General features: G+C 42.8%; 1 protein-coding gene across 1 annotated transcript in view; it reads left to right on the top strand.

Annotated features, from left to right (window-relative positions):
* The window catches only part of DENND2B (DENN domain containing 2B), a 183,241-nt gene that overhangs the window by 143,219 nt on the left and 15,896 nt on the right, over nucleotides 1-24,126 (top strand). The window contains 3 exon segments of the mRNA XM_069803798.1: nucleotides 8,503-8,580; nucleotides 12,529-12,669; nucleotides 15,650-15,798. Of these exon segments, the coding sequence (XP_069659899.1) occupies nucleotides 8,503-8,580; nucleotides 12,529-12,669; nucleotides 15,650-15,798 (368 nt within the window).

Here is a 24,126-nt window from a genome sequence, read left to right as displayed (position 1 = left end):
ACACTGACACTTTCTCCTTCCTTCCCTCTCTGGCATGATTTCCCATCTTTCCAAGCAGGGAGAACCTGCCTTCAGTAGCTTTCAGTGGCTTCCAGTAAGCAGACAGAGCAACTCGATGCCATTAGAACAGCACACTCCGTCCTGCATGCTGCCTGTACCTGACCCTGCTCTTACCCGGCTCTTTTTCTATGGCAAAGCTCCTTGTCGTGCAGACAGCAGATGCTCTGCCTGGGACATATTGCTGTGTGTGGTTCCTCTATTTGTAAGAAGTTTCATTTAAACTAACATAACAGAAAACTTGTTTATCAATTTTGTGGGCGGTATTTGCCGTAGGTAGCATCACAGAGACTTGCTTACTCTGTATAACACAGTGTGTAAGTGTGGGCCACAACAAGGTTTATATGTGGAAAGGAAATGTCAGTGAAGGCTTGTGTTGCAGTAAACGTAAGGCTGGTCAGGGGGTGATTCAGAGATAAACAAGCGGAGCACCTAGAAGGTATCCTTTCTGGTGTAAACAACCATAATAAGATGTAGGGCAGCAGTAAAATTCAATTACTTTTTTATGTGTTGTCATTTAAAAGGATAATAATATATTTGGAAAAAAATAACAAAACCTCAGAAAATGTTGGCTAGAATTAAATCATGGAATGTTTTCACTCTACCAGGTAAAGGTGGTTTAAGACTTTTATGTTTCTGGGAATGTTAGCAAATTTGGAATCATGCACAGAGCTTACATTTGTGAAGTGCAAAACAGTTGATCCTGGACCAGGCTGAGACTGAAATTATCAGCCACAATAAAAAAGATGTATGCACAGGAATGTCGAATTAATTTGTCAATGAAGGATTAACACAGGCTTTTTTTACTCACTTAAGGTTCAGTGAAATCCACCTTACATTAAAGGCAGCATAAAAATAGAACACTGACTTTCAGCTGGTGCAGAAGACAGGTTAGCATAGTAGGAAATACCAGGAACAGAATTAAATCAATACTACACACTTTTATATAAATGGTCTTTTGATACAGCATTGGAGATTGTTTTTATCCTCCATTGACTATGGCAAAAATCAGTCAACCAGATAGCAAAAAATAATTTAAAAAAGGGGAAAGTACTGTCTTGCTAAATCTATCTAATAATTACAAAGCCAGTTATAAAGCTGATCTGCTGCTGCCCTGGGAGATCACAATTCAGGATGTTTCATCTGGTTCCAAAACCTCACATGCAGAAGCTGACATGTCTCATTTCACTGGTACAGCCTATCCAGCAGAGCAAAGTGGAGTGATACCAACATAGCTTGTCCTTTTCTGGGGCAAATTCTGCCGTGCCTTCTGAGAGCAAAGCTGGTACGGTCTGGGGCTTAGAAAGAAAGAGGATTTTGGAAGCTGCAGAGAAACATCTTGGCATTTTTCTGTCTGGGGAAATGGCAAAAGTAGCAGAGATCTACTGTTATTTGAATCCTTCAACCTCTTTCTGTCCTGCTGGGAGAAACGGTGGAATTGGGGTTGTTACCTGAAGTTCCTTCTCCATAGGGTTCAGCTGTGCTCACAAAGTGTAACAATTTCTTGTCCCCTGCAAATGTCCGTGCATGGGTGGAACAGCCTGACTGATGCGTACCTCAGTGTGGTATTTCTATTTACAGGCATGTGCTTACTTTCTTATTTTATATATGCAAATACAGAGTTTGTACAGGCAACAAGGAGCACGTAAATTCTGCAGGCACTGTTTATATGCCAGAGGCTTGGGGTCTAAAGCAGATTTTTATATTTGAGTGTCCGATTTCCTGAGCAGTTTCTGAAAGCTTCAATTAGGGTGGCTGTGATGTCCAGGAGTGCACAGCATCTCCTCTGATTAGTCCCATTCCCGACCTACAAGTTCTGTCAAATGTAGCAACCATAACTAGGGACCTACATGCAGGTTTTGGCAAACATTACCTAAGAGAAGGGTGGGGCCATACTGTGTGATATAGAACCATAAGAAAACCCTAAAATCATTATAAACTGCTCTGCTTCAAGACAAGCCAACTGCTGAGAGGCTAATTCCTTAGAAAAGATTCCCCAGCTGTCCTGGCAAGGGATGCTGTTGTAATACCCAGTGAGAGGTGCCTCACGCCTTCTAGAGCATTTGGCAGACCTCGGCAGCAGGCTCCGGGGCTGGACGGGCCAACCAGCCTGATCCTGTGAGGATGGCTGGCTGGCTCTTCTGCAGAAGCTGGTGTTCCGATTCATTTGTTTATGAAACAATTACTCTTTGTCAGCCTTGTTCTCCTTTGGCATGTTGTGATATGAACAAACTGCTTCACTTTTTCTTCTCTGCCTTCAGATCCTTCCAGGCCCTTTTTTGGGGGTGTGGGTGCTAAAACCCTGCCAAAACTACCTCACGGGATACAGTGACAATTACGTTCTGTTTGTACTGCAAATCCTGTACAGTATCCCTTTTAAATGTATTTATATTGTATTGTTTCATTTTGGAACAGGATTAGAATGGAATGTAACCTATTGTACCACAGCAAACAATCTGCACTTCCATAGATAGCATGAAGTTTTCCAGTTACATCTTGATACCTCCAAGGCAATCGTGTAACAGCTTTCCTAGTGACTTGATGTGAGAAGTATGCATCTTCATATAAAAGGAAATGGGTCAATATATAGTAGAGGTATTAACTCTCACTACTATGACATTTTATGGCAAATAAGACATTTTTATTTAATAACAGATTAACTTTCTTTTCCATGCTAATTAATCCATCAACTTGCTAGGCTCTTTTCTAGAGCTGTTCTTGGGCTGTGGCTCTGTGATATGCACATGTCAGCAGCAAAGATGATTTGAGAAGTTCCTGCTGACGGCTTAGCCTCGCCTGACTGGTCATGTCCCTCTCCATTACAATGCCCCTGGTGCTATGGGGCAGCAACCTGGGTGGTGGCAGAAGGGAGAGCAGGAGCACAGGAACAGTGGGAGCACACGGTGGGGAAGGAACAGGGGTGAAGCTGCTGTAACATGAATCTGAGTGTACCTTGTAAAATACAGATTTTTATTTTGGTTTAGTGTAAAACTTCATTTTACTAATTGCCTTGATTTAATATGTTAAAAAATTGCTTTCTAAAGGGTGTGACTGAAATCTTAGCTCTTCTTTATCTGTCCAAGTCCATAGTCTTGTGCCCAGTAAGAGCACAGTGTATATACAAGGATCACAGTGGTGAAAGCAGGGACCTTCTCAGTGAGTTTCTGCTGACAGAGCTTCAGCTGCAAGACCCATCAGTACATGAAAATCTGCAAAACTTTCCTTACTCGGAGGCCATGAATGGTCTCTGCAGCCCAGAAAAGGGTGTAGACAGCCAGAGAGACACCAGGCCTGTATCCTTTGGGAGATGCTTGGATCCAGTGCAGCTCCTCGGCAGCCTGGGTTGTCAGTGGCCTTCTGGCTGGGATCCACAGCCATGCCAGCCCCTGTCCCCAGGGATAGTCATGGCACTTAAGCTGCTGTTTTATGGGATCTTCACAAGCATCTTGGGCTTTACTGCCATGGGTGTTGCTGCGGATGCTGACGGGTGCTACTTCTAGCTGGTGGTGCAATACTGGAGTATAACATACTGCATCCTCAAAACAATGAAAGTCCTGCAGTTTGTTGCCACAGCTGGCAGCTGGTTCATGGGAATGGTAAGAGACATAGGGCAGACATCTGAGAAGACCCAGTTCTCAGAGCAGAAAGCCTGACAATGTCAGGATTTCTTGGCTGGTAACTTTGTACTGGCAGAAATAAAATGAAAACTTGCAGGGTCTGTTTCACCCTATCCTACCTCTTTCTTCCCTCTCACTTAAGAAATGGTCCTCCAGCACTTTTCTAGGCTAAGATGAGCCAGCCCCAGGAGTCAGTGGAGGAGTGGATGCCTGAACATGAAGTGTGTACATTAAAACATGAAAAGCAGTCGTTGGGTGGGACTAGTTCATCCTGCATTTGCTGGGGCAGGAGAAGGGAATTTGTTACACTGTGAAAGCAACTTTTGCGGGATGCAGACTAATGTTTATGGAACTGAAAAAAGCTCACTGGAAAATCTTTTCTTCTTGCCTTCTTCCCTCCATCTTGCCCTCCCCCAAGAACCTTCAATAGCCCAGTACACACTGGGTGCCCTGGAATTGAAAGTTCATGTTTCACATATAACAAAAAGACTTTAAGACAAGCTTTTAGATTTAAAACACCAACAGTTTTCTCATGGTCTGAATTTGGATTGGCCCTAACAAGGAATCAAGAGCTGCCACAGAAGCTGGCTTGTGACTGATGTATTCATTTTAGACTCCCAACATTGGAAGTGTTCTGATTCCTGGCACCATTAAGGAACATCTCTGTTTCTGGATATGTTGGCTTGCTGGTGAGGCTAGGGCTTGTGTGGCCATGAGGATGTGATTGCATTAGGCTTAAGAGAGTGGTGATCTGATCTGATCTGACACAATAACCTGATTTCTGCAAACCTACTTTTCAGTCTCTGTATTTGTAGGTTTGTCATTGTTTAAATTAAGCCAGTAACAGAATAGCAGACTTCCCAAGAAGGAGCCTTGCTGGGTTTTCAGTATGTCTCTTTCTGAAACTGCCAAGCCTTATCTAGTATATGCAGAAAAATGTTCATGGGAGGCATCTCCTCTATCTTCTTGATGTCATCCGTTCAAGCTATGCACCCCATCAGCTTGTGTGTGGCTCTAATATAACTGAGCAGGAGAAATGTGCTGGGAGGTTATTCAGGAATACCCTGTTTCCCTTTTAAGCTTTGGATTGAATCTGTGTCTTTCATTGTTCCAAGATCAAGACAGTCCTAGACCCAGGCAGGATTAAAATAGTGTTCTTTTCACTCTCCTGCAGAAGGGAATAAACATTACACAATATGTGTGTCAAAATGGCATTTGCATTGTCATTTAAATATTTTTACGTACTATCTCTGTTATATGATCATTGCTTTAATGACAGCTAATTGCAATAGAAGCATCTACAGTTCTGGTCTCAAAGGGAGCCCAGCGTGTTAGAGGCTTATGCATACCTAATGCAAGTGCTTTGCAAAGGCTGCTTCCTTCAGACAACTCAGCTGCTGCTATGCGTTTGTGATGGTCCTTTTTCACCTGGCCTTGGCGCAGCCCTTACTGCTTCCTCCAGTTTTCCTAATAATGCTCTCTGGGAATTATTTAGAAGATCTCAGGCAAGATGTCCTGTTTCATTGTGGGGAGGAAGGAACACACCCCTTCTGGAGTCTTCAGGTTGATGCTAGTCTGTTTCTTGCTGCACTCCTGCTTCTTTCAGACTGAAGGTAGGACTATGGTGCACGTTTCTCTTTCTTGCTGTTTAGTAGGTGTGTTTTTGCTGCCTTTCCTCTCCACACAGTGTATCTTCAGGTAGATAGGTGAGGCTGGGAGGAGCAGGAGGAAAAATGTTTTGTTTGGTCCTCACTACTTTGATGCCTCTGATGTCAACATGCTGGGACTAGCATTCCCCAAGTACTTCTGGGGCTGCGAAACTGGGAGTTCTCCTGACACTCCACAGCTTCCCCGCTATCTTAAGAAGCCCAAACCACTGAGTTATGTGTCTGAATGGCTGGTGAGTATGCACACTGCAGGGACAGCCTGCCTTGTTTTGAAAGCAGGCGCGTGCAGTGTGTGAGACTCTCAGTGCTATGCCAGTCTGGGAGGAGGTATCAGAAGGCTCCCCTACATTTCAAGCACATGGGCAGGGAGGTGTGATTTGAAAGAGAAAAATGGCAGGCTTATTTTTTGGAGCAAAAGCCTCCTGTTTCTCCTGCCAAAGCAGGTTTTGGAGCGGGCTTTACTCAGTAAACTTCAGATTAAACTCACTATAAAAAAAGACTGTCCCGAGCCACTTGCAGACCAGCCCTGATGCAGATCTCAGCTCCTCCATCTCGTAGCCAAGTTCTTGTCAGTTTATGTTCATCCTCTTGGGAAACTGTCTCGTTATCAACAAAACTCATTAGTATTTTCATTTGTGACACTGGACTAAGGCTGAAAATATCCTGGGCTCCATGAAAACAAATCAAAACCAAAACATCATCCCCTCCATCCCTCTTCCGGGAAGAGTGCAGTGGATCAAGGCAGAGTCACTCAGATGCCTCTCAGCTGTGCTCCTTTACCATACAGCTTCCCTGAACTGGACCTATTCCTTGTGTGGAAGTGTGAGACTTGAAGGACATGACTTGGACATGACTCCAAGGCTTTGTAACTACCTTGTAGACCACAGTCTGCAACTTGGAAGCACTGTCTTCTGGGAAGAGAGTAGGTTAAACCAGTACTGTTGGCCAGACCCAGTGCCCAAGTCTCCCCTAGTGAAGAGAGAGGAGTCCAGGCAGAGAAGGGAGGAGTGTCATGTCCCATATGATGGTTTTCTGGGAAAGAAGCAAACTGAAGCACAATGAGCAGGGGTTTTAGATCCATCTTTGAGGTGTAAACTAGTGGCCGAGAGGGGAGGTTATGTGACAAATTGCCAGTGTTAAAAATTTGAGACATCCTGCCCCTCAGAATGGCTCTGCCTGAGGCTTTTGCTTGCTGCCTCTTACAGATGATATGTATCCATCTGGGAGCCTGTGCTGTTTGCAGGAAAAAGTCTCTGAAATAACAGAAAAGGACGTTCTATATGATGAGTGCAAGGAGGGAAGAAACCCAGCTCTCAGAGACATGTAGCCTTCAAGATGTTTGAAAGCAATGATATTTCATAAAGGAGAATCTTTGAGTAAGCGCTAAGCAGTTATTGTTTCTGGTCTTATAGATGACCCAGGAATGTGATGTTTTTACTGGCACTCAGTGAGACAGCTCTTGATTGGGAGCTATCCAAGACTCCTGGCATGGCTTCGGCATTCCTGCAGATTTGACACAATGATTTTAACCAAAATCCCACATGCTTGATATAATCACTCAGTGCCTTTAGAAAGGGTTTTATACCTAATATGGACAAAAAAGGGCTCTGCTTTTTCAGAGATGTGACGTGTAGTGAGCAGGTTTGGATCCAGAAATAGACTCATCTGTATTCACTTAGCTTTGGTATTTTTTTGTGGTCTTTATTATAACAGGCAGGCACCTGCTGACTGTCCAAGTCTAGATTGCAATATTCAGATTTAAAAAGCACAGCTACTCCTCAGTTTCTCTTGATTGACATCTGTGACATGTAAATGTGAAACACACCCTGGGGAAGTTAATCACTGTATTAGCAAAGTCTAACGATGAGACAAACATAAAAATACACTGGCCTTCTATGTGGATACAGAGGAGATGACCAGCCACTTGGGCTAAAAGTACAAGTGGGCAGAAGCTGATGGAAACAGTGACTGAGCTCCTTTATCACAGAGTCGTTATTAATGGGGACGATTCTGTCACTGCTGCATATCGATAATGTACAGCTGCGCAAAGAGGCTAAGTGATGCCAAGTGGTTCTTTTACAGCCACTTTTCACTCCATGCAGCACAAGCACAGCTGACTCCACGAGATGGAAGGAAGCAGGCAGCCTTGCCTATTGTCTCAGATCCCACTTTCAGCTTTTTGCTGCTGGGGTACTGGGGTTTGCTACCGTATCTGCAGCCATTTTGTGCCGGGATGGACGTAGCTCCTGAACGAGGCAGCGCCACGACTTCCTTGCATTGTGTCTTGGGACTACGTGTGACTGCATCTGAAGTCAACAAGCTGCCTTGCTCAGCATTGGTCTAATTCTACTTCTTTTCCAGTAAATAACCTGAATCTAGCCAGTGATTGTACCCTTCTTTCACACACAGTGCTGACGGGCCTTTCCATGCAGTGGTATAGGGAGGGTTGCAAAGTCCAGTATGCTGAGGGAATACATATCACTTACGCCATTTTAAACCATTTGCTTCTCTAGGAAATATCTTCAATAGGATGGTTGTAGAGGACAGTCTTTATAGGTTTTGGGTTTGGGGTTTTTTTGGGGGGGGGGGGTGCATCATTGATTCATACTTGCCACTGTTTAAGTTATTTAGGAGTTTCATGTTTCTCATGCATTGATCTGAGGAATTTAATAATTTAGCTCATGCAGCTTGCCTTTGTTTAGGTCTATGAGCTTGCTTTCTGTAAGTTGAGCTCTCTTTGAACATCAAGGAAGGAGTGGGGAACTAAAGCCGTCATAACCTCCCTTAGCATTGTAGTTCTCATCTTCCAGCACATGGTCCCAGGGTGGCCCCACTCCTCGTGCTGCAGCAGGAGCAGAGGACAATGATAGCTGAGGCATGAGTTACAGTTGTAGTTAAATGTGCTTTTATGGCTGCAAGCTGGAGAGATATTAGAATACAGCTCCAATATGCTGTGATTTCCAAAGTGGATAAGCACTATTTATGCTTTTTAGTTTACTGTCTTATGGAAGAAATATGATGCTTTCCCAAGAGTAGCTATTTTGATGGAGAAACGGATAGTGAAAGATGTCACATGATGGCCAACTGTGTGATCAGAGAAGTGTATTTCCTTATGACTCCAAATTAATATGTAATTTCAATCTCCTTTTTACTGTTATCAGCCAAGTGGAAAAGGCCCACGCCTACCTGAAGTTTATTGTGTCATCAGCCGGCTGGGGTGCTTTGACTTATTTTCCAAGGTAAGAAGATTTTTTTTTTCAATATTGCTTTTTAATTTGATTGTTTACTGAGACACATCCGCAGTGATGAACCAGATGAGAAGAATTTCTTCCTTTGATGGGAGACAACTGTATTTTACAGTTGCTGTTTTGGATATTCCATCCCTATTACTGGGTTCATCAAAGAATGTCTTATTACTTCTGTGACTGAGGCAGAACTTGATTCAAAAAACATCTGGGTGTCTGTATGATCTGGCTGACTGAAGTTTTTTCCATTGTTTTCTAAAGCCGTTCTGTGCTGAGCTGTAATTCTTGGCATCCACAGTTTGAATGATGGGCCAGTACCACTTTTACTCCAATACCCTGTGGAATGATGAGGTTAAGAAAAAAGATTATTTGATAAGTGAATTCTATATGCTTAATTCTATTAACATGGTTTTTTTATCCTAGTAGGGTAGGAAAGCATGGATAATCTTTTAATTGGCCTCTACATTAATGAATCCAAAGCTGCATTGTATGCTGATGTGGTTTATCTAGGTAATACAATTCTTGACACAAGAGTTTCAAGACAATAAGCAGGGCATTGCAGCTAAACTGAGGGATTGAATAGCCATAGAAACAGTTAACTGCCAGTCAGCTCCAGAGCCACAAGCATTCTTCTTTTGTAAGACAAAAAATTATTAAAATTAACTATTAATAACATTTCTGATTGATTAACATCTGAAATATCTCTCTTGCTGCCAGTTTAGGGCCTCCTAGTCCTCTGAAAGTGTGCCCTGAAAAATCCAGTGAGCACCTCAGAGTATCATGTAGGATTTGCTGGTGATCTGTGGAGAGCAATGATATGTCTAATGTCAAATGGCTGCCTTTCCCTTTTCCAATTTTGGTACAGTATTCATAGAAATGTTGTTTTAATTTGCCAGAGATTTTCACTTCAGATATGGGAAATCTCACAGAACTTGCACAGATTTTTCTTGTTCATTTGTATAGGAATAAAGTTGAAAAGAACATGTAAATCATTGAAGGTAATAAAAATCATAGCATTTATATTGTTCATATGATCTAATAATCATACAGAATGTTATCTTCAAAGCAGGTTTCAAGCTTTTGTAGATAAAACTTTGTTTAACACAAATCTTGTGTGAAGAAATACAATTGGGTTGCTATAGTTAATTGCAATTCTGCTTCTGACGTCTTTCATAAAGGTCTGAAATCAAGGGTTTATAACAGTGTCTCTTAGACATAATATGTATCTAAATACAGATATCTGTGAGAGAAATGGAATGCATTGTTCTGGGAGGATAACACAGCTCACCAAACTTGTGGTATGGAGAGATGTCCTGAGGGCCTTTGTTTGCTTTTATGTTTTTATCTGATTTTCAAAGGAAACCTTGGGAGAGGGGAAAAAAAAAGCAAAACATTAAAAAAAAAAAGTAAGTATCCTCCTTACAAACAAGTATCACTGCAGCTGAGCTACAAAGTCAGACAAGGAAGGTCATTGCAGCAAAACTGCAAATAATCTTTTTTCTCAGTTCAATCTGTAACTTGAAAAAAGAAGTGTCTGATCATCTAGCCAAAGTGAACCCAAGGCTGATGGGTGAATGTAATTTCCCTGGCTTCAGCACGGGCTGTTCCCAGGCATTGTGGCAGGCAGGTCATGGCCACATGGGCCTCAAATTCTTGGTCTGTGCAGGAAGGCAGGCTCCCACTCAATTGCATATTGGGCCCTGAATGGGGCTGTAACACACCTGTGCTCTTTTTCAACTACTGGGCTCATGGAGGGGCTGGGCCGCAAAAGGACCCCATCCGCACTGGAGCTGGCCACAGCAGTACTGTCCTACAGAGGGCTGGTCACCTCCTGAGGGTACCGGCGCCAGGGTGGGAGCGGGGTGTTTGACAGCACGCGGGGTTGACTCCAGCCCTGGGCTGGATTTAGCACAGCTCTTTAGCACACACTCCAAGCACCGCATTTGGAAAAGGTTTGGACGAAACAGCTGTTAAATGAAGGAGGAAGAGTTTGAACCTTAGAATCCCTGTTGGTTTTGAAGACAGATGTGGTGCGGATGGAGACAAAAGTTCTTGAAAAGTGAGATGGTCTCTTTTTCCAGCCTAGTAAGAGGAACCTGGGTTGTCCTAATCAATAAATCCAGTGAAAGAGAGGAAAATGATTGTGATGGTGCACTTTGCCAAAATAGTCAAAACAAGGAACAGTTGTCTTTACAGAAAAATGTGAGTGATGAAAGACCACAAGATATTAAACCTTGGATATTGTTTATCGGAAAAGTAAAAGGAGTCCTCTGTTTTAAAATGTTTATCATCCTGTTTCTGATAGCCTGCATTATTTTCATCTTATTCAAAGCCTTTTATGCTCACAGTTCTAATACCTACTGCTGAGGCAGACTTGAGAACCACAGATGTCTTTACTGCCAGCCAGTTCATTTGGTCATGGTTTCAACAGATGTTTTTGACTATTTTATCTCCTGAGATCTCTGTTCAACTTTTATTCGGTTTAAATGCTCCTTTTAATTTGTGTTGTGAAGGTTGTTGGGACAGGGATATGCCACACACATGGCCCCCAACTCCAGCAACATAAAGCATTGAATAGTGACTGTAGAAAAGGAGATATGTGTTGGGCATGTTACAACTGCGTGCTGGCAGTGTGCAGGAGCGCTTAGGGACCTGGGGCATAGCCTTGGTTCATTACTACTTCCCATTTGGGCAGCTGGTTTTGTTTGGTGAGGATAGTTGTTGTGCTGCAAATTACATCAAGAATGAAATTAGTGTCTTCATTTATGGTTATCTGCCACTTCCATGAACTGGAATGCAAACTATGTATATAGTATCAGCTTGGCTTTAGTTAGGTCTTTACTGTGTTGCAAGGAGGAAGGGGGAACTATGCACCAGTGAATGCCTCTGTTGGCATTTGGTGTCACTAGCTATCATTTTAAGTCACCAGCTTGTGCTTAAGTATCTTTTAATGTTCTGTTTCAGTGAAAAGCATTTCCAAGAGAAACAAGGGAAAATGCCTGGCTCAGACCCACTAACTCTTGTATGGCTTTTTGCTCTTGAGTGGTGGTTAAAAGATCACCATTTCAGGTCAAACCACTAACTGCTTTGAAGGTTGCTTTCTCATCTTCTTTAGGTTTATCATCTATATGGTCTGTCTAATGTGGGAAAACTTAGCTGTGATCTAATTTATGTTGGCCCATGTGACCAAAGAGAGAAGAAAATAATAGTCCTCTCTATCTGTAAGAAGTTCCATCTGCTTATTTCAAAACTAGATTGCCTGCTCCGTGTCATGTCAAACAGAAAATGACCTTAATGCAGGCACCCAGTGTAAACAGCTGGGCACGCTTCACGAGGCTGCTCGCGGCTGGCTCCAGCTCAGCACAGACTGTGATGTGACTGCTGCCGCCACGGCCAGGGCTCCTCCAGGAGCTCTTTCCTGGTGGACCTCTGCTGGTATCATAGTGTGGCAGGGTTGCTTTTCTTGCTGGGCTGACTTTTTCCTGCCCTCTCAGTTGAAATGGAAGAGATGCCCAAGGTAAAAGAAAGTGTTTCTCCTTAGTACAAACTTCAAGAGGTACCACTGAGACGTGATGCTGACCTGGCCTGTGATCGTGGGATTTATCTTGATCCTTCTCTCCTTCAGCTCACCCTGTTGTTCAGGCAAAATCCCAACAATATAGATCCCTTTTGCCATGCTGACTCTTCTTTCTCCTTTCCAGATTTGTTATTTCTTAGTTGTCTCTGTGTTAGCTGCATGCACAAACAAGCTCCATTTTGTAACCGGAAAACTTACTTTTAGAGTATGATCGAATCCCATGGGTTTAACAGTAGTGAAGAAACGCATGGCAGAGGAGAATTAAACTTAGATCTGCCACCATGTGGGTCCAAAGATGCTTCAAAAGTGTATGTGGTGCTGACATGTTCTGTCTCTTTCTCTCTTATGTCTTACTAATGGATCAGATCCTGGATGAGGTTGAAAGGAGAAGGGGAATATCTGCTGCCTTGGTTTATCCATTTATGAGGAGTCTGATGGAATCTCCTTTTCCTGCACCTGGAAAGACAATCAAAGTCAAAACCTTTCTGCCTGGAGCTGGAAACGAGGTAAAAAGCAACTGCAAACATTAAAAGGCAAAGCATCCCCCCTCACCACTCCAATATCAAACAGCAAAAGAAAAACAAGAGGAGACATATGGATACTGCAAGGCATGTGAGGTGGCACACCCTCAAAATGAGCAGTGCAGGAGCTGCACCAAGTGTTGATATGCTAATGCTAGTTCCCATTGATGATTATAAACCAATTTATTGTTATGTATTTGTTATTTTATGTTTATTAATAAGTTGTGTTTAAAAAAAACCAAACACAAACAACACAAATGTCCTAGTATGCCTGGCCTAGTGTAGTTAACAGACTACAGTGTTGCTGAGCCTTATCACAGTGATAACAAGCAAGTGTTAAGTTTCCCATGCTGACTGTACTTGAACAGTTCAGCAGCTGGTTGTTATTGCAAACTTCATTCCTGCTGGTCCTGGTCTTGGTAGGAGGAGTGACCAGCAGTATTTAAATGGCTCTCTTTGGCAATAAATACCCTTTAACTGGCCCTCAAAGAAATAGTCTATGTTTGGAAAAGCATGTCATATAAAAGTTTTTGTGCATATGTGCACACACATATAATAGATTTCATTTCCTTTTATTACTGACTCAAGTAGCTGGAAGCCTAGCATTATACAACATACACCTTCCTAGAAAATGGCAATATTGGTGCCTTGCTTAAAAAGTTTTTTGTAACTTGAGGCTTGCTAGCCACTCGCTGTGTCAAATTCTGCTCTCTGTATGTCCTTATGTAGGTTTACAGTAGCTCCACTCAAATGGGCAAGCATATAGAGGAAATGCATTACTGCAGATTGGAATAGAATTTGGCCCAGTTAGTGAAAGCAGGAAAAGAATTCCCCCCTAGGGTTATTTTACTCTCCTTAGGGTTAGTTTTACACTGCTAATACTATTTTTACATTAAATTGTATTTTCTCCAAGTGTAATGCCACTGACTTCAGTGGAGTGGGCCTGTAATGTCACTTGGTATGAAATGTAAAGAGTTCCTTGTCTAAGTGATTTGCAAGGCATGTTTAAATCACAAGTGTTTTCTTCTGGAGAAGCAAAGGAAAACTGGTGTAACAGTGGTAAGATCTGTTAATGCTTTTTTGATGCGAATATATCTGGGAACCATGGATCTGCAACTTCTCTATCCTCTGCCCAAGCTTCTGAACTCTCCCAGAGAAAAACATTGAGGCAATTCCAAACAAACAAACAACTCTCTTCTGGCTGAGCTTTGCTCTCTGTTATGCTAGTACAAACTTGTTATTTAAATGGAATGCACTGGCTTAATTAGGAACAGAATCTTGTCCTTCCATTGTGGCTCCTCTGGCCTAAACAAAGATGATGATTAATTGGGAAGTAGACAGTATATTTCTTTGTGATGAGTAGACTGAAGCAGAAGGCTTTGCCAGGCAACAGAAAACATCCATGGCATTTGTAAAAGCTGCTGTAACTTGCATTGCATCCTACCCCACAGCAAGATTTTAGTGTTGGAAGTTTTGCAGTGAAACCAGCTCCTTGTGATTTGGCACATAAACATGATCTGAGCTTGCAATCCCAATGGTAAGGAATGGAAGTGGACACCTTTACTGAATATGAGAAAGGGGTAGGCAGGCAGCATTTCCCGAGGAGGTACACCATCGCTCCACAATTTGATTCTTACTGCTCTTTGGGGCAACAGCTGAGTGATGGGTATCTAATGCTCTGGCACCATAATGTTTCTGTATTTCAGGCTTAAAAAAAAAAAAGCAAATCTGTACACAAATACTGTTCTAACAGTGACCTTCTTTTTACAGTCCTGTGTTACTGATCACAAACAATATTACAGCTAAACTGATATGAACTGGTTTTGTTTCCAGTATCCTGTGATCTTGATCATATCCTTAGACTGTGTTTGCGAGGAATTTTGTAAGGGCTACTCCAGTTTAAACCCAATACAGTATGCTCGTGGAATGTGGTGTCATGTGCATGAAAACATAAAAGTGGTCTAAAGCAATAAAGTGATGGTGATTTTTGGACATATGGAAAGAAGAAGATATAGATGTGTTCCTGTTAATATATCTTCAGAGATTTCAACACAGCTTCAAGTTGGCCAGCTTTTCCCCTTTCCCTTCTGTTTCCTCAAATTCCTCAGTAGTTCATCATTTGCTGTCTTGCACTTCATATTTTTCTCCCTCTGTTACTCTCTTCTTCATGTTATTTTTCCCTCTTCTTTTTTCTGTCCTCTGCCTTCAAGTTCCACATCTGAACATGTCAGTTGCAGAGTAGAAAGAAGATGTAATAAAGGAATCAAGCAAAAGGCATTTGAGAAAAAGAAGGAGAGGGCCTGAGGTCATGGATGAAGTATGAAAATTAGACTTTAAAGGGATGTCACAAGTCACCGTCTAAGACCTTGTCCTGACTCCCCAGTTAAGTATATATATGTACATATCTTTATGACAAAAAAGGTTTTAAACATTATCTAGTGAATTATGCATCATAGAAGAGTGAAAATGAAGTAAATTGGGTTTAAATTTTGCCTGGCCTTGAAGTTCAGTCCCTGGCTCCTATCTAGATGTGAATTTGAATTGCCAGCCAAGTTTATAACAAAATTTACCTTGTGTTTATGGCTGTTTTAACCCCGTAAGCTTCTGGGTCCAGTGTTTCCAGTTTGTTACGTGCTTCATACTGTTGCCTCAGCCAAGCTTTAAATTTCTGACAGGGTGTTTAGAAGGCAGAATTATGCTTCCCTAGGAAATGACAGCAGATTTAATGCGCATAACTGTATTCTGGGAAGGAGAATGACTTGATAGTGAATTGTGTAATACGCCATTTCGCTACAGCGCTGTGCCTCCAGCCTCAGTTTGCAAAAGAGGATGGGGGTCGTTCTCTGTGTCCCCTCAACAGGAAAGCATGGAGCAGCGCTGGAGGGCCTGGGCTGGGATGCCAGGTGCCCCTGGCGCTGTCAGTCCTGACCAGTGATGCTGACTGATGTTTGTTGGATGTGTTCAGGTCATTGAGCTGCGGCGGCCCATGGACTCGCGCCTGGAACACGTGGACTTCGAATGCCTTTTCAAGTGCCTCAGTGTTCGTCAGATCATCAGGATCTTTGCTTCTCTCCTCTTGGAGCGTCGTGTGATTTTTGTAGCAGATAAGCTCAGGTAAGTGGCAAAGGGACCTGAACCACACGTTCAGGACAGTACTATATCTGGATACAAAAAGCTTTATGAAATGTCCAGAATGGATGTCAGATGTGAGGATCCTCTCACTGTAGGATCTAAATAATTTTTATATCAATGGAAGTTATTTGCATCAGGTGGGGCACACATTCGCTAGTGGTCACCAGCTACAAGCCGCTTGCTCTGTCTTACTTTCCCATCTGTAAAATGGCGATACAAATACTCACCTGCTTCATAGTCTGCAAATGTTTGCACAGTGTTTTGAAGCAATAGAGTCCTAGCAATATTTCATTTCAGGTTTTGGGACACAGAACTCATAAACAGTAGCAGAGATCGTCACTGAGGTGCTTCACCTCCCGGCCATGCAGTGCAGCCAGGCAGGGAGGTGGGGTGCTGAGAGTTCACCTGGTTTGCTCCATGCAGTACAGAGAATTTTTAAAGCGGCTGTTTCAAATCCTGCACTACCAAACCCATCCAGTGGGAGTGTTAAGAATGCTATTGGGGTCCATCCCAACTAGTCATAATATTTTTCCTGGTCCTCACATGAACCTGAAAACATTTCCTTTCTGAAGCTCCATCTTGGGCTCCTTGCTACATCCTTTCAACATACCTCTTACTTCCCTGCCCTCTGATGGCAATCTCCCCTCCTTGGCTCCTCTGAGGCATGAACTGACCCCAAGGTATAAGGAGTGAGAGCGACAGGTCACAACTCCATATGGCCTTTACCAAGGAAATGGGAGCTCTGTGTAGGCTGCACCCCTGCCACACAGCAAAGAATCATCACTTTTTTAGATGTTTGTGTAATCCATATAGAAAAGCATGGACATTGTAAAGAAGATGTTCTTTGCTGTGGCATGATAAATAAAAAAGATGGCAAATAAAAATAAAGACCATAATTTATTAGACTCAGGAACATCCAGCATCTTTTAAAAGGACAGAAAAGACTGTATGGGTGGTTAAAAACACAGATGGATCTACCCAAACAAACTCTGTTAAACATTTTATCAGCGCCGACCTTCTCTGAATGACCGCCAGAAATAATAGCTGCACTTAGTGGCCGCCAGTGTATATAATAGCAAAAATACTTTGCATAGTAAAAGCTTTACAACCTTTAAGGGAGAATTTCTTAAAGCTGCAGACCCTTCTCAGGTTATAAAGTTACTTCCTTAGCAGTCTTTTTTGTTGTCTAGAACAACAGGAACATTTTATTTCATCCCTTCCCTTGTCAGTAACCCTTAGTTTGAATGAGCATTTGGGATGACTTAATTTCACATAAAGTCCTGGTGAGAATTGTGTAGCTAGTCCAGGGTTTCTGCAGTACTTCAGTAGATATGTGTGTGACACCATGAATATTGGGACAGATGGCTTTTGAAAATACCGTTGGTGTGTTCCTTCTGACTCTTTTTCTACAGCATGCTTAATTACATCGTTCTGTCTGTTTCTATTTTACCGTTCATTTAGCAGAATTAGTGGCACCCACAAGTCTGACTGTAACTCAGAATGACACAGCTCTACGTTCCTTCAAATGGCACAATGATTTGAGTGGAAAATCACAGAAATGGTACAGAGAAAATGAGGGCTGTGCCGTGCAGCTGCCAACTGCTGCTCTGCTTTGGAATTCCCAGTTACTCCTTTGTAGTATTGTCCTGGCTTGGCAAAGCACCCTGAGCCTCGATCTGCGGACCACGGGCACAGTACTGCAGGGATGACTTGCTGCAGGAGACATCCTCAGCCATGAGGGCTGGGACAGAAAGCAACCATTCCCTGGAGCGTTTCCCTGGGACAGCTGGCCTTGCCAATGTCATATAATGCTTCTGGGCACTGTTCAGAGAAAAGAAGCAACAATTAAACCTATTTTGACAGGCTTAAGGCAGCTCGGCTTGGAAAACAGTCATGTTGCCGATGCTGAGGGCTCATGGTAACTGAGGATTTCATCAGGCAACCAGGGTTTTATACACATTGCAAGCCTGACTGGAAGCTAGTAGCTCAGGCTTGCCGGTGCAATTACCTTTCTCCTGATAGCTGCCTAGTCCTACAGGCCTCAGAGTAGAGGATGAGAGAGTCCTGCTTAAAGGCAAAGTGCTGCTGCTCTCCCTTTTGGCACACACAAATAGGACACTAGGACCAACAGGAACCACAAATGATAAAGATCCCTTTCAGTAAACACATATCCAAACATTGCGCTTTCCTGCAAAAACTGTTCTCCAGCTAACTGTTGTTTCTGTTGTGAGAGCGAGCCATGGGATTAGGGGCCATTAGCACGCACTTTGAGAAAGGAGAGGATACAGATGGATCCAAGAGGCTTATGAGGTTTGGTGGTTGCTCTTGTAAAAAGGGACAGAACCTTTCTTACAAAACCTTTCATATACTGGCAAAACCTTTCATATACTTTAGTATATCCGCATGTACCCTTTATTATATACATATACTTTTGTTTAAAAAGAGTATGACAAAATCTGATGTGGTAGATAAGGCCCTGGATAAAGACTCGTGAATCCTGACCTCTCCTTCTGAACCCTCCGACCTTCTGTGTGACACATGCTGGAAATGTAACTCCTCTTTCTTATCTTTCTTCTGGTCTGGGAACCTAAACGCTCCAGGACAGAGACTGCTTGTTGCTCTGTGTGTGCACGCAGCTCTACTTGATACAGTGTGGCCCCTCTCAGCATGGGGATCTAGGAGGTACTGTAAAATAGAAACTAATAATGAGTCCTTTGACAAAGGCCTGGAGAAAGTGACAGTGGATTTAAATTCAATACTTACTGAGGTTTTCAAGGTTTAAATGGGGATGAAGTCTAAAATGAAACACTCTGGCTTTGAGCTAATAACTGTCTGTCTTGGAACCTTTGCCTTGCCTGACGTGAATTTTGTTTATGGGCATCACAGCTGAAACTGAAGGAGTTTACCAGTAATGTGGAAAAAAAAAGAAGTGAAATATCTTGCAGGTCCAGTCTGTGGGCCCAAAGAATGAGAGCAGGAAATTAAAAAGATTTTACAAGGGTTTGATTTCTGCATGTACCCAAAAACTAGCTTAGAAATAAATGATGTTGAGGTTTAGGCTTCAAACAATGAGATGCAATGGACTTTTGTGGCTGCCCGTTTAACAGGTCTCCAAGCAATAAATGATTTCACACATTATACAGGTTTGGGAAAGTCATGCCTAGTGAAGTGAGATTCATTCAATAAATGGTTAGTTATGGTTCTTATAGTGCCCAGAATGTGAAAATTTATAGTCTTTGATCTTTGCACAGAAGAGGTTGCCATTTTTCAACACAGAAAGTGATGCTACCAGCAATGAGGAAACAATAGTAAAGTTTTGAATGACAGGACTGTGAGGTTGCCTTGGTTAGATATGTGCAGTTAGGTTTGGGGGGCAGTCCCAGTAAGTTGTTTATATATTTTTTCTGCTTGAAATTAGGTGAATAAATCCCTGCGGCTATTTGCTCACCTTCAAAAATAAATTTGAACCTGCCAGTGACCTTTCAGTATTTTGCTTTCCATGAACAGTCACAACAGAGAAATAGAGATAACAATAGAGAAATTTGGAAGAATAATAACAACTCATAAAGAGGTAACTTAAAGCTCCAGTTCCTTAAACATCTGCTGAAAGCACAACTGAGATGGTATGTCCCATTCCAGTTCCAATCCCTGTCCCAGCTGGGACCCCCTATTTATGTTCCCGGCATTCTGCCTGTTCACCCCAACTCTGAAGCAATCCCATGACTGCCAGCTGCAAAGGGAGAGCTGCTCTAGTGTAGTCCTCTGAGGTTTGAAAGGCTAGGCAGCAGCTGCAGAATCAGTGGGTTCTGGGGCTCGGGGAACATTGGTATTGCTGCAGGCACAAAGGTAGCAACAGAAAATAAATAGAAAGCAAACACTGGAAGAAAAATATTTGTCTGCTTGTTTTAGCTTTATGCTGGGGAAACAAATCTGTGGACATGTTTGCTGAGGAGGTGATGTGTCCATGCATGTGAGAACAGTCTCTTTGCCTTTTCCCCTGAATGTTTGGAGGGGGGGGTAAGGAAGGCCTTGGGCATCTCAATGTCCCTTTGTTATAACCCCATTTTTTATAAATAAAAACCGCTCTTGCTATAATCCACTATATTGTGAAGGACTCCGAGCATATTTTGCTTACATTTCACATGTAGGTCCAGTCCAATGCCAGTCAGAGTCAGTGCAAGTGTTTGGATGAGGCTTGTCTTTTGTTGTGGATCGAAATCCTAGAATATATTCAGTGGCCTTTCTGAAGCTTTAGAGGCTGTGAAAGGCTTCTACAGAGTCCCTGCTCTTATAAAAGACAAAATAACTTTTCATTGTTGTGAATTTTGTTTTTATATGAGATATTTCAGCTACATCTTCGTGAAGCAGGAGCATGGGCCTCAAGAAAAAAAATCTCTGTTGACAGCAATGGGATTTATGTTCCTAAACCATACAGGTGAACTTGGAAATGTACCCCAAGGTGAAGGTGGGCCAGGCATTTCCTTAAGTGGCAGTGCCAGCTCAGGAAGTCCTGTCTCCCGCTCCCCTTGTTTGCTCCTGCCCTGCGCTACGCTCTCCCTCACCCAGGAGGCTGAGCCAGCCCAGCCGCAGTAGGAATCGCTCATTTTGAAGAGTTTCTTCAAACCACATGAGCCCCTCGGCCAGGTCACACCAGGAGCTCCTATGCTGGGAGAGGGGCAGAGCAGGGTGCTGGGGCTGGTGGTGGGCAGGAGCATTGGGATGGGGGACACTTCAGGATGGTGTTGCCACTGAAAGGTGTCTATCATGCACCATCCTTAGGTGTGAGCCAGCTGAATTTACAATATCTCATGAGACATTGTGAATTTGTGAATAAACCCACAAGTTTTTACCTGTGTGCAAGGGAGATCTGAGGGAATGAGGCTGAGGCAATGTCGGACGACAGCGAACTTCAGTGCAGCTAAAGCTCCTGCATATCAGTGTCTTCCTCCCTTAGGGATGGCCACAGGTGACTTTGTCTTCCTAAGGAGAGTTTTTTCCCTCCGCGTTTCTCTGCCTGTCTGCCAGCACACATCCCCTGGCCCAACGCAGACCAGCAGTCTACCACCACCTGGTGTGCTGCAGCCCCTGAAACTCTCCTCTGCAGCGCTCGGCCCGTGAAGTCAAGAGGTGCTTTTGCATGCACAAGCTAGGCACCTATGAGGTGGGAAGACTTTATCCTATTAAGGATAAAAAACTTTTATCCTGTTAAGGACCAAAAACATCCCTACCCCTCCCCAAAGTATTTTGGACTGCCCAGGAGGGATCTGTCTTCCAACACAACCGTAGAAAGTCCAGGCAGATCCCAGACCTGACCAAAGGTTATGGGCTCCAGACAGAAACACTGACTAATACAGGACAGAAGCATAAATATGTAAATACTGGGGGAAGTCATCCCGCAGGCATGTCCCTGTTAACTTTGTGGAGCAAAAGGGGAGCAGAGTGTACTTGTATTCAAGGGCAAAGGCTTTCGGAACAAACAACGGCATTTCCCTAATTTCACAGACAGAGACAGTTTAGGGCTGTCTGTGTTACGCCCGGGAGGTTCGGGGAGCGTTGACACTTGTCCTTATGTTTCAATCTGTTGTTTTGGGAGTCGTGAGGCCATGCTAGAAAGCAGCACAGTTAGCAGTTGAGAGGCAGCCTGGTCCCCATCTCTCAGTGCCTAACTAGAAAAACAGTATTAGGGATCCTTTAATCTAGCAGACAAAATCATAGCATGATCTTGTAGCTCAAGTTAAAATAAGCAAATTTAAATAGGAGATAAGTGGCAATGTTTTAGTAGTACGAGTAAACTATTGTTCTTCAGCCCTGCAGCAAGGTCAAGTGGAAAAGCAAGAGTAGCTAAACTTTTGGGCAGATTACTAAAGTGAAAGCTCATTCCCTATTTCCTTATTTTTTATTAACAAAAGTTATATTCTTACAAACTAATGTAATTCTTATAATTCTTACAAACTAATCACAGCAGTGACAGGCCTGACCAGGCTCACCTGCTGCCTGGGAATGCTCCTCTCCAGTAGTCTGTCATATCGTAACACTTGTAAAATCTGCCAACCTGCAGGTTAAAAGGTGAAAATGTGTGTGTTTGTTAGGACAAAGAGAGAGTGTGCTCAGTAAACAGACAGTGAGCTTTGGCCAGTAATAAAGATTTCCTTTACTTTCCCCTGTCACAAAAACCTCCCACAAAAAAAGAGGTGAGAGAAATTTGACAACAAACACATGCCAGAAACCAGCTTGTGAGGGAGAATTTACGGTTACGAGTCTCTAACTGGTCTGTACCATTTCTGAGCACAGGCTACAGCAACACAACTACACAACTATGTCTTCTCTTGGTCACATCTGGCACAGCCCTATATTGAGCTAGAATTCCAGTTCTTTATCTCAGGGAAAACTTTTTTTAGTTATCAGCTGTGCATTGAAGAAGGAGATATTTAGAGATGCAAGCTACTGTACCTGTGGAATGGGTAATAGCTCCCAGATCTTTTGTCTAAACCCAGGAGAAGTATGGATGGCCGACATTTCTTCTGGTACTTTTTTATCCAAAGATCTTGAAGTGCTTTCTTAATACTGTCAGGATTATTGTGCTTGTCTCGTCTGACATGCTGAACATAAGCTAGAGAATTTCTTCCACGCAGTGGAAGGAATGACCCCTTGTATAATAATCCAATACGTAATCATGCCTAGTAGACAGAATTTATTCTACAGCAAAAGCACCTATTTCTCATGTAAGTAACTAGATTTTCCATTTCCTCCAGTGAGAGACAGATCAGCCCTTACTGAAGAGTGATTTAGAACCTGCAGACCACCCCTGCTTTACCTAAGGGACAACAGCTTGCAGCTCCCTTCATCTTTTATAAAAGAAGCATCCTTTGGAGTCTGTCTGAGTCTCTGTTACTTACCCTGCAATCGCTTTCCTTTTGTGAGACTTTGGTTTTTCTCAGTCTGCTTGCACTATGAAGCATTGCAAATTAGAAACATATATACTTAAAAAAACCTTAAACCTTCTGTAACGTATGTGATTATTTGGCCTGATGTTGCTGCAATTTCTTGATATTCAGCTTCTTTCTTTTCTACCAAATAATAGCTAGTAATTTTCTTTGAGTAGGATGTTTGTATGCAGCCCAGTCCTGCAAGATGCTGAGTGCCTTGTCTTACAGTCTTACTGCTAGAATTGAAAGTGTTCAGTGTGATGTGAAATTGGTGGCTTAAGGTAACTAGCAGAGCTGTCTCAAGATTTTTGAGAGAAATTTTGCACTTTATTCCCCCCTCTCAAGAGATACTTACGTTTTGTACCACTTGGATTACATTTCTCTGGCACTCAGATTGTGTGATGACTGATGCCAACAGAAATGCTGTATGTGGACAGTAAGAAAATGTGTGTCAGGCAGAAGAGACAGCCCAAGAAAGAAAATGACCTTTCTAAGTCTCTGGCTTGTTTCAGATTCTGCAGTCTGAGAGAAAAGCAAATAGTGACATCTTTCATATGCAGTAAACTTTGATGGCATTTTTAATATGCCATGTCACAAGAAGGGTAGAGTTTGTATGATTTTCCTTTTCCTCTTTTCCTCCCGCCCTTTGGCTTTGGCCAACACTCTACAGTGGGAAAACTTCATTATTTTGCCACTTACGATTTGTGCAACAAAATTCTCTCTCGCTTCCCCTTCCCCATGAAAGGGAATGGGATAAGAAGACGACCATGTTCTTTGGTAATTCTCATTTGGATTGCTTAGTGGCATAATAACCATATGGCAGTAAGTTGCAATATTTTCCCAACTCGGCCTCCAGCTCCTCCGCAAGGGGATTTAGACAGATTCCCTCTTTTCAGCTTCTGAATGAGAAGGATTAGGGGGTTGGGATTGTTCTTCTCCTCCTTTGTTACTACCTAGAAAAATTCTTCATCCTACCTTACAGCTGTCACGTTGTTAATAGTGCAATGATTACCTGCAAATCTGAAACCACCAGTGTGAACATTAACAAGGACTGGTGGGAGCAAAGGTCCCAGTGTGGAAAGAACAAGTAGTTAACACTCTCTGGAGCACCTGAGCCAGAACCACTTTTGTTATGGATTTATGCTGAGAAACTGTCCTGCAGGAAGGGACTGGATAACTCTGTGGGCGCTAAGGATAATTGTCTACTTTGAAATGTTGGGTTTTTTCTTGTAACCACCTGACAAAGCTTGGGCAGGTGGCTGATGTGTCAAAGCAATGACTTTTTGCCAAAAATCCTATTTGCTTGAGCTTTTTGGAAAGTATGGTTGAATGCGAGTTGCTTGAAAAGCCAAATCCTCATTCTGAAGGGCACTTTGCATGACTC

The sequence above is a fragment of the Haliaeetus albicilla genome, chromosome 16 (assembly GCF_947461875.1).
Source record: "Haliaeetus albicilla chromosome 16, bHalAlb1.1, whole genome shotgun sequence".
Lineage (NCBI taxonomy): Eukaryota > Metazoa > Chordata > Aves > Accipitriformes > Accipitridae > Haliaeetus > Haliaeetus albicilla.
The sequence above is the reverse complement of the archived record's forward strand: the minus strand, read 5'-3'. Positions and strand labels throughout refer to the sequence as shown.